Source organism: Oncorhynchus gorbuscha, unplaced genomic scaffold (assembly GCF_021184085.1).
Source record: "Oncorhynchus gorbuscha isolate QuinsamMale2020 ecotype Even-year unplaced genomic scaffold, OgorEven_v1.0 Un_scaffold_10368, whole genome shotgun sequence".
In the NCBI taxonomy this organism is placed as follows: Eukaryota; Metazoa; Chordata; class Actinopteri; order Salmoniformes; family Salmonidae; genus Oncorhynchus; species Oncorhynchus gorbuscha.
This window is the reverse complement of record NW_025753147.1, coordinates 1-11228: the sequence shown is the minus strand read 5'-3', so window position 1 is coordinate 11228 and position 11228 is coordinate 1. Positions and strand designations below refer to the sequence as shown.

At 45.3% G+C, this 11228-nt stretch overlaps 1 protein-coding gene across 1 annotated transcript; it reads left to right on the top strand.

Moving 5' to 3' along the window:
- Positions 1 to 1123: 1123 nt before the first annotated feature.
- LOC124030302 (serine/threonine-protein kinase 3-like) lies at positions 1124 to 11222 on the top strand (the record flags this gene model as incomplete). The annotated part of the gene is given in 9 exon segments (XM_046341696.1): positions 1124 to 1294; positions 2159 to 2239; positions 2537 to 2665; positions 3542 to 3615; positions 3618 to 3655; positions 3799 to 3918; positions 3920 to 3961; positions 7396 to 7563; positions 11118 to 11222. Coding segments are annotated over 9 exon segments (780 nt in total), but the record flags the coding sequence as incomplete, so codon positions are not given.
- Positions 11223 to 11228: the final 6 nt, after the last annotated feature.

Sequence of the window (11228 nt, the reverse complement as noted above, 5' to 3'; positions counted from 1 at the left end):
CGAGAGCATCCTGGCGGGCTGTATCACCGCCTGGTACGGCAACTGCTCCGCCCTCAACCGTAAGGCTCTCCAGAGGGTAGTGAGGACTGCACAACGCATCACCGGGGGCAAACTACCTGCCCTCCAGGACACCTACACCACCCGTTGTTACAGGAAGGCCATAAAGATCATCAAGGACATCAACCACCCGAACCACTGCCTGTTCACCCCGCTATCATCCAGAAGGCGAGGTCAGTACAGGTGCATCAAAGCTGGGACCGAGAGACTGAAAAACAGCTTCTATCTCAAGGCCATCAGACTGTTAAATAGCCACCACTAACATTGAGTGGCTGCTGCCAACTACACTGTCATTGACACTGACCCAACTCCAGCCATTTTAATAATGGGGTGATGGGAAATGATATAAATATATCACTAGCCACTTTAAACAATGCTACATATATAATGTTATACCCTACATTATTCATCTCATATACATATGTATATACTGTACTCTACAACATCGACTGCATCCTTATGTAACACATGTATCACTAGCCACTTTAACTATGCCACTTTGTTTACTTTGTCTACATACTCATCTCATATGTATATACTGTACTCGATACCATCTACTGTATGCTGCTCTGTACCATCACTCATTCATATATCCTTATGTACATGTTCCTTATCCCCTTACACTGTGTATAAGACAGTAGTTTTGGAATTGTTAGTTAGATTACTTGTTGGTTATCACTGCATTGTCGGAACTAGAAGCGCAAGCATTTCGCTACACTCGCATTAACATCTGCTAACCATGTGTATGTGACAAATAAAATTTGATTTGATTTGATTTGAAGGACACGTATACTTGGAATAGGTGGAATGGAGGGAAAAAGAGAGACGGAGGAGGTCTAAGAGAGTGGGAGGATGAGGGTACGCTTGAATTGGTTAAAAAAGAGAGATGGTTTGTTTAAAGAAGAATGGTAGAAAGTGTAAGCAGAGTGAGCTGATGACAGGAGGAGAAATTGAAGTGAAAGCAGGGTGAAGTATCGGAGGTGGTAGGTGTGGTGTGGCCTCACACTCCGGTACAGTAGGTGGCGTTGTATGCGCATCAGTCGGTTGCGATTCCCCCGATAAAAGTTAAAGAAGAATAAACCTTTTACACGACAGCTGACCGGACCTCTTGCCTAAAAACAACGACAGAAACAGAAAATATCACAAATATTAGTTTGAATTTGTTGTATTTTAGCGTTTTAAACAAGGGTGACTACTATTTGAAGTTGTAAAGCATGGAGCCGACAGCGCCCAAAAGGTGTGTGGGAGTTAGACACATTTAGATAGTTTACTAACAATATTTGTCATGTTTTATAAGCTAGAGTGTTAGCTTCACCATTATGAGTCAAAGTTTGACTTGTAGTTATCTAACTAGACATTTTATGCTTTACCTTAATGTAGCTACCGGTGGGCTAGTTTTCTAGTTAGACAGAAACGGTCTGAAAATGTATTATATGTTTTTGTCATGTTTACATTTATGCCTGAAAAGCTAGCTAACTACTTTGACATAAATTACATTAAAATCCATGTAGACCCAGTTCCACAATGCCAGTCATGTTGTTCATACTGTGAAATTGAAATGAATAGAAAGATATTGAACCCTCTTAACGAGAAAATAATGGGTCACTCTAATGGCTGCCTGGTGTTGTGATGCCATCATTTCCATGCTAATTAAACACTCTTAAAACTGATGCTGGATTTGTTATGGTAATGTGGAATGCTAATTCATATGATGCAGCTCATGGAATGTATTTTTTGTTTAATCAACAAATCACAAAGCAGATTGACTTCCTGCTTTTACTTCCAGGCATGGGTACACTGTGTGGTTTTTAATTTTTTATTTTACTAGGCAAGTCAGTTAAGAACACATTCTTATTTTCAATGACGGCCTGGGAACAGTGGGTTAACTGCCTGTTCAGGGCAGAACGACAGATTTGTACCTTGTCAGCTCGGGGGTTTGAACTCGCAACATTCCGGGGTTACTAGTCCAACGCTCTAACCACTAGGCTACGCTGCCGCCCAGTACTGGTTATAGTGTGGGGGTCTGCCATCATTGACTTGAATAGGGACGCCTGTTCTATCCATTATATTTCTATTGTTCATGCTCAAACTTCCTCCACAGCAAGCTGAAGAAACTGAGTGAAGACAGTCTCACAAAACAACCGGAGGAGGTCTTTGATCTTCTGGAAAAACTAGGTGAAGGGTGAGAATATTCATTCATTCATATATTTTCTTACAGACATTATAACTTGAATAACACTTATAATGAAAATAAAGAGATGTTCATGTAAATTGACATTGTAATAATGACTAGATTATTTATGCAACAGCTGATGGAACCACTAATGTAGATATTGTTGAGGTATTACCCTTACAAACTATCTCATGAACTTTATTTTTTCTTAAGATGCTTACGTTTTTGCTACATGTTTTGTGAATCTGGGCCCTGGTCTTTGGTACTTTCTGCATAATTTCCACTGTCTTGATTCATCTCCTCCAGGTCCTATGGCAGTGTGTTTAAAGCCATCCATAAGGAGTCAGGCCAGGTGGTGGCTATCAAACAGGTGCCTGTTGAGTCAGACCTCCAGGAGATCATCAAGGAGATATCCATCATGCAGCAGTGTGACAGGTATTCTGTATGTAAGAGAGGAAAGAGTCTCTGGCCCAGACGTTCATCAGGCAGAGCTAGCATGGCTCCAGAGGCTAGTGAGAAGAGAACAGTCTCCTCCTCCACAATCACATAACCAGTACCCCACACTCTGTTACTATAACCAGTACCCCACACTCTGTTACTATAACCAGTACCTCACTCTGTTACTATAACCAGTACCCCACACTCTGTTACTATAACCAGTACCCCACACTCTGTTACTATAACCAGTACCCCACACTCTGTTACTATAACCAGTACCCCACACTCTGTTACTATAACCAGTACCCCACACTCTGTTACTATAACCAGTACCCCACACTCTGTTACTATAACCAGTACCCCACACTCTGTTACTATAACCCCTAGTTACCCAGCACACTCTGTTACTATAACCAGTACCCCACACTCTGTTACTATAACCAGTACCCCACACTCTGTTACTATAACCAGTACCACACACTCTGTTACTATAACCAGTACCACACACTCTGTTACTATAACCAGTACCACACACTCTGTTACTATAACCAGTACCCCACACTCTATTACTATAACTCTGTTACTATAACCAGTACCACACACTCTTGTTACTATAACCAGTACCACAGACTACCAGTACCCACACTCTGTTACTATAACCAGTACCCCACACTCTGTTACTATAACCAGTACCCAGACACACTCTGTTACTATAACCAGTACCCCACACTCTGTTACTATAACCAGTACCCCACACTCTGTTACTATAACCAGTACAGTACCCCACACTCTGTTAATATAACCAGTACCCTACACTCTGTTTGCTCACCTTTCATCGATAATTGTTTGTTCACTGTCTCTCCTCCTGTCCAGTCCCTATGTGGTGAAGTACTATGGCAGCTACTTTAAGAACACAGACCTGTGGATAGTGATGGAGTACTGTGGAGTCAGTCTGTTTCAGACATCATCAGACTACGCAATAAGACGGTCAGTATATTGACTAAAAGTGTGAGAATGAAGATGATCTTTTGTATTTCGGTAGCCTTTTACCAGTCATTTCTCATGTTAATGTGTATTCATAGACTACTGAATTATCAGAATGAATCATTTATACCATCTCCTCTTGTAAGCTCACAGAGGATGAGATAGCCACCATCCTCAAGTCCACATTGAAAGGTCTGGAGTATCTGCATTTCATGAGGAAGATCCACAGAGACATCAAGGCAGGCAACATTCTCCTCAACACAGAGGGGCCATGCCAAACTGGCTGACTTTGGAGTAGGACAACTCACGGTCCTGTCTACCTGTCTGTGTCTACCTGTCTGTGTCTACCTGTCTGTGTCTACCTGTCTGTGTCTACCTGTCTGTGTCTACCTGTCTGTGTCTACCTGTCTGAGTCTACCTGTCTGTGTCTACCTGTCTGTGTCTACCTGTCTGTGTCTACCTGTCTGAGTCTGCCTGTCTGAGTCTACCTGTCTGTGTCTACCTGTCTGAGTCTGCCTGTCTGAGTCTGCCTGTCTGAGTCTGCCTGCCTGAGTCTGCCTGTCTGAGTCTGCCTGTCTGAGTCTGCCTGTCTGAGCTGTCTAGTCTACCTGTCTGTGTCTACCTGTCTGTGTCTACCTGTCTGAGTCTACCTGTCTGAGTCTGCCTGTCTGAGTCTGCCTGTCTGAGTCTGCCTGTCTGAGTCTGCCTGTCTGTGTCTACCTGTCTGTGTCTACCTGTCTGTGTCTACCTGTCTGTCTACCTGTCTGTGTCTACCTGTCTGAGTCTGCCTGTCTGTGTCTACCTGTCTGAGTCTGCCTGTCTGAGTCAAATCAAAATCAAATCCAAATTTTATTTGTCACATACACATGGTTTAGCAGATGTTAATGCGAGTGTAGCGAAATGCTTGTGCTTCTAGTTCCGACAATGCAGTGATAACCAACAAGTAATCTAACTAACAATTCCAAAATACTGTCTTATACACAGTAAAAGGGATAAGGAACATGTACATAAGGATATATGAATGAGTGATGGTACAGAGCAGCATACAGTAGATGGTATCAGTACAGTATATACATATGAGATGAGTGTGTGGACAAAGTAAACAAAGTGGCATAGTTAAAGTGGCTAGTGATGCATGTGTTACATAAGGATGCAGTCGATGTTGTAGAGTACAGTATATACATATGCATATGAGATGAATAATGTAGGTAAGTAACATTATATAAGGTAGCATTGTTTAAAGTGGCTAGTGATATATTTACATCATTTCCCATCAATTTCCATTAATGAAATGGCTGAGTTGGAGTCAGTGTCAATGACAGTGTGTTGGCTAGCAACCACTCAATGTTAGTGGTGGCTATTTAACAGTCTGATGGCCTTGAGATAGAAGCTGTTTTTCCAGTCTCTCGGTCCCAGCTTTGATGCACCTGTACTGACCTACTTCTTCTGAATGATAGCGGTGAACGAACGTGGTTTGGAGTGATTGATAATCACATGATGATCTTTATGGCCTTCTATGCGACAACCGAGTGGTAAGGTGTCGCAGGCAAGAGTAATTTGCTTGATGATGCGTTGTGCAGTCCTCACTACCCTCTGGAGAGCCTTACGGTTGAGGGCGGAGCAGTTGCCGTACCAGGCGGTGATACAGCCCGCCAGGATGCTCTCGATTGTGCATCTGTAGAAGTTTGTGAGTGCTTTTGGTGACAAGCCGAATTTCTTCAGCCTCCTGAGGTTGAATAGGCGCTGCTGCGCCTTCTTCACGACGCTGTCAGTGTGAGTGGACCAATTCAGTTTGTCTGTGATGTGTATGCCGAGGAACTTAAAACTAGCTACCCTCTCCACTACTGTTCCATCGATGTGGATAGGGGGTGTTCCCTCTGCTGTTTCCTGAAGTCCACAATCATCTCCTTAGTTTTGTTGACGTTGAGTGTGAGGTTATTTTCCTGACACCACACTCCAAGGGCCCTCACCTCCTCCCTGTAGGCCGTCTCGTCGTTGTTGATAATCAAGCCTACCACTGTTGTGTCGTCCGCAAACTTGATGATTGAGTTGGAGGCGTGCGTGGCCACGCAGTCGTGGGTGAACAGGGAGTACAGGAGAGGGCTCAGAACGCACCCTTGTGGGGCCCCCGTGTTGAGGATCAGCGGGGAGGAGATGTTGTTGCCTACCCTCACCACCTGGGGGCGGCCCGTCAGGAAGTCCAGTACCCAGTTGCACAGGGCGGGGTCGAGACCCAGGGTCTCGAGCTTGATGACGAGCTTGGAGGGTACTATGGTGTTGAATGTCGAGCTGTAGTCGATGAACAGCATTCTCACATAGGTATTCCTCTTGTCCAGGTGGGTTAGGGCAGTGTGCAGTGTGGTTGAGATTGCATCGTCTGTGGACCTATTTGGGCGGTAAGCAAATTGGAGTGGGTCTAGGGTGTCAGGTAGGGTGGAGGTGATATGGTCCTTGACTAGTCTCTCAAAGCACTTCATGATGACGGAAGTGAGTGCTATGGGGCGGTAGTCGTTTAGCTCAGTTACCTTAGCTTTCTTGGGAACAGGAACAATGGTGGCCCTCTTGAAGCATGTGGGAACAGCAGACTGGTATAGGGATTGATTGAATATGTCCGTAAACACACCGGCCAGCTGGTCTGCGCATGCTTGGAGGGCGCGGCTGGGGATGCCGTCTGGGCCTGCAGCCTTGCGAGGGTTAACACGTTTAAATGTCTTACTCACCTCGGCTGCAGTGAAGGAGAGACTGCATGTTTCCGTTGCAGGCCGTGTCAGTGGCACTGTATTGTCCTCAAAGCGGGCAAAAAGTTATTTAGTCTGCCTGGGAGCAAGACATCCAGACAGTCTGCCTGTCTGAGTCTGCCTGTCTGTGTCTACCTGTCTGAGTCTGCCTGTCTGAGTCTGCCTGTCTGAGTCTGCCTGTCTGAGTCTGCCTGTCTGAGTCTGCCTGTCTGAGTCTGCCTGTCTGTGTCTACCTGTCTGTGTCTGCCTGTCTGAGTCTACCTGTCTGAGTCTACCTGTCTGAGTCTGCCTGCCTGTCTGAGTCTGCCTGCCTGTCTGAGTCTGCCTGCCTGTCTGAGTCTGCCTGCCTGTCTGAGTCTGCCTGCCTGTCTGAGTCTGCCTGCCTGTCTGAGTCTGCCTGCCTGCCTGTGTCTGCCTGCCTGTCTGTGTCTGCCTGTCTGTCTGCCTGTCTGTCTGCCTGTCTGTCTGCCTGCCTGCCTGCCTGTCTGTCTGTCTGTCTGTCTGTCTGTCTGTCTGTCTGTCTGTCTGTCTGTCTGTCTGTCTGTCTGTCTGCCTGTGTTTGCATGTCTGCCTGTGTCTGTCTGCCTGTCTGTGTCTGCATGTCTGCCTGTCTGTGTCTGCATGTCTGCCTGTGTCTGTCTGCCTGTCTGTGTCTGTGTGTCTGCCTGTCTGTGTCTGTGTGTCTGTCTGCCTGTGTCTGCCTGTCTGTCTACCTGTCTGTGTCTGCCTGTCTGTCTACCTGTCTGTGTCTACCTGCCTGTGTCTGTCTGTGTCTGTCTGCCTGTGTCTGTCTGCCTGTCTGTCTGCCTGTGTCTGTCTGTCTGTCTGTGTCTGCATGTCTGTCTTCAACTCTCTCTGTCTCCCTGAAGTGAATTCTGTCTAACGATGTAATCTGGTGTCAGTTTGATCAGGCGTTCTTATTTTCCTTGTAGTGATTGTAGCAGTGTATCACAGAAGTTTATATATAGATGAGACTAATGCTCCTATTATTCTGTCCCTGTCTAGGACACGATGGCAAAGCGGAACACAGTGATCGGGACTCCGTTCTGGATGGCTCCAGAGGTCATCCAGGAGATCGGATATAACTGTGTGGCAGACATCTGGTCCCTGGGCATCACCTCTATAGAGATGGCTGAGGGCAAACCTCCCTACGCTGATATACATCCCATGAGGGTGAGTCTAACCCTGGGCATCACCTCTATAGAGATGGCTGAGGGCAAACCTCCCTACGCTGATATACATCCCATGAGGGTGAGTCTAACCCTGGGCATCACCTCTATAGAGATGGCTGAGGGCAAACCTCCCTACGCTGATATACATCCCATGAGGGTGAGTCTAACCTCTAACCCTGGGCATCACCTCTATAGAGATGGCTGAGGGCAAACCTCCTACGCTGATATACATCCCATGAGGGTGAGTCTAACCTCTAACCCTGGGCATCACCTCTATAGAGATGGCTGAGGGCAAACCTCCCTACGCTGATATACATCCCATGAGGGTGAGTCTAACCTCTAACCCTGGGCATCACCTCTATAGAGATGGCTGAGGGCAAACCTCCCTACGCTGATATACATCCCATGAGGGTGAGTCTAACCTCTAACCCTGGGCATCACCTCTATAGAGATGGCTGAGGGCAAACCTCCCTACGCTAATATACATCCCATGAGGGTGAGTCTGACCTCTAACCCTGGGCATCACCTCTATAGAGATGGCTGAGGGCAAACCTCCCTACGCTGATATACATCCCATGAGGGTGAGTCTGAGTTTGGGCATCACCTCTATAGAGATGGCTGAGGGCAAACCTCCCTACGCTGATATACATCCCATGAGGGTGAGTCTAACCTCTAACCCTGGGCATCACCTCTATAGAGATGGCTGAGGGCAAACCTCCCTACGCTGATATACATCCCATGAGGGTGAGTCTAACCCTGGGCATCACCTCTATAGAGATGGCTGAGGGCAAACCTCCCTACGCTGATATACATCCCATGAGGGTGAGTCTAACCTCTAACCCTGGGCATCACCTCTATAGAGATGGCTGAGGGCAAACCTCCCTACGCTGATATACATCCCATGAGGGTGAGTCTAACCTCTAACCCTGGGCATCACCTCTATAGAGATGGCTGAGGGCAAACCTCCCTACGCTGATATACATCCCATGAGGGTGAGTCTGAGTTTGGGCAGGACAGTTCAGTGAGGTTAGTCTCATTGTTGATTATAATTCACCTAGCTGCTGACTATACCTGAAAAATAAGACATCTGGGATACTTCACAAACACCTGGATGTCTCAGAATCACAAATAAACATTCTTCCAAATATATTTTATAACCCTTTTTTGGTAACTACATGATTCCATGTGTGTAATTTCATAGTTTTTATGTCTTCACTATTATTCTACAATATAGAAAATAGTAACAATAAAGAAAAACCCTTGAATGAGAAGGTGTCAACTTCTGACTGGTCAAATGTTTCTTTATTTGTACTATTTTCTACATTGTAGAATAATAGTGAAGACATCAAAACTATGAAATAACACATATGGAATCATGTAGTTACCAAAAAAAGTGTTAAACAAATCAAAATATATTTGAGATTCTTCCAAGTAGCCAAGCTTTGCCTTGATGACAGCTTTACACACTCTTGGCATTCTCTGAACCAGTTTCATGAGGTAGTCACCTGGAATGCATTTCAATTAACAGGTGTGCCTTAACTTCATTTGTGGAATTTCTTTCCTTAATGTGTTTGAGCCAATCAGTTGAGTTGTGACAAGTTAGGGGTGGTATACAGAACAACCCTATTTGGTAAAAGACCAAGTCCATATTATAGCAAAAACAGCTCAAATAAGCAAAGAGAAACAACAGTCCATCATTACCTTAAGACATGAAGGTCAGTCCATCATTACCTTAAGACATGAAGGTCAGTCCATCATTACCTTAAGACATGAAGGTCAGTCCATCATTACTGTAAGACATGAAGGTCAGTCCATCATTACCTTAAGACATGAAGGTCAGTCCATCATTACCTTAAGACATGAAGGTCAGTCCATCATTACCTTAAGACATGAAGGTCAGTCCATCATTACCTTAAGACATGAAGGTCAGTCAATACAGAACATTTCAAGGACTCTGAAAGTTTCTTCAAGTGCAGTCGCAAAAACCATCAAGCGCAATGATTACACTGGCGCTCATGAGGACCGCCACAGGAAAGGAGGACCCATAGTTACCTCTGCTGCAGAGGATAAGTTCATTAGAGTTACCAGCCTCAGAAATAGCAGCCCAAATAAATACTTCACAGAGGTCAAGTAACAGACACATCTCAACATCAACTGTTCAGAGGAGACTGTGAATCAGAAACCACTACTAAAGGACACTAATAATAAGAGATTTGCTTGGGCCAAGAAACACGAGCAATGGACATTAGACCAGTGGAAATCTGTCCTTTGGTCTGATGAGTCCAAACTTGAAATTTTTGGTTCCAACCCCGTGTCTTTGTGAGACGAGGTGTGGCTGAACAGATGATCTCCGCATGTGTGTTTCCCACCGTGAAGCATGGAGGAGATGGTGTGGGGGTGCTTTGCTGGTGACACTGTCAATGATTTATTTCGAATTCAAGGCACATAGCCAGCATGGCTACCACAACATTCTGCAGCAACACGCCATCCCATCTGGGCTTAGTGAGACTCATTTGTTTTTCAACAGGACAATGACTCAAAACACACCTCCAGGCTGTGTAAGGGCTATTTGACCAAGAAGGAAAGTGATGGAGTGCTGCATCAGATGTCCTGGCCTCTACAATCACCCGACCTCAACCCAGTTGAGATGATTTAGGATGAGTTGGACCGCAGAGTGAAGGAAAAGCAGACAACAAATGCTCAGCATATGTGGGAATTCCTTCAAGACTGATGTAAAATAATTCCAGGTTAAGCTGGTTGTGAGAATGCCAACAGTGTGCAAAGCTGTCATCTAGGTGAAGGGTGGCAACTTTGAAGAATATAAAGTATATTTTGATTTGTTTAACACTTTTTTGTTACTTCATGATTCCATATGTGTTTCATAGTTGTGATGTCTTCATTGATATTCTACAATGTCGAAAATAGTAAAAAGAAAAACTCTTAAATGAGTAGGTCTGTCCAAACTTTTGACTGGTACTGTGTGTGAGTCCATGCAAGAGCGTTAGGTCAATGCAGGTAGTCCCGCTAGGCATTTGATTAGCTATTTAGCGGTCTTGTTTAGCAGTCTTATGGCTTGAAGCTGTTCAGGGTCCTGTTGGTTCCACACTTAGTGCAGCGGTATCGTTTGCCGTGCGGTAGCACACAGAACAGTCTATGACTTGGGTGGCTGGAGTCTGACACATTTTTAGGACCTTCCTCTGACACCGCCTGATATAAAGGTCCTGGATGGCAGAGAGCTCTCGGCCCCAGTGATGTACTGGGCTTTACTCAACACACTTTGTAGCGCCTTGCGGTCGGGTGCCTTGCAGGTGCCGAACCAAGCAGTCTATAGACATTCATTAGGGTTACAGAGAGGTTCTGTACCAAGCGGTCTATAGACATTCATTAGGGTTACAGAGAGGTTCTGTACCAAGCGGTCTATAGACATTCATTAGGGTTACAGAGAGGTTCTGTACCAAGCGGTCTATAGACATTCATTAGGGTTTACATTGAGGCTTCTATACTACCTGCTTAACTAGGTGTTTTCTGTCTCTCCTTCCTCTGTATTACTGTCAGGCTATTTTCATGATCCCAACCAACCCTCCACCTACATTCAGGAAGCCTGAGCTGTGGACAGACGACTTCACACACTTTGTAAAGAAATGTCTGGTGAAGAACCCAGAACAG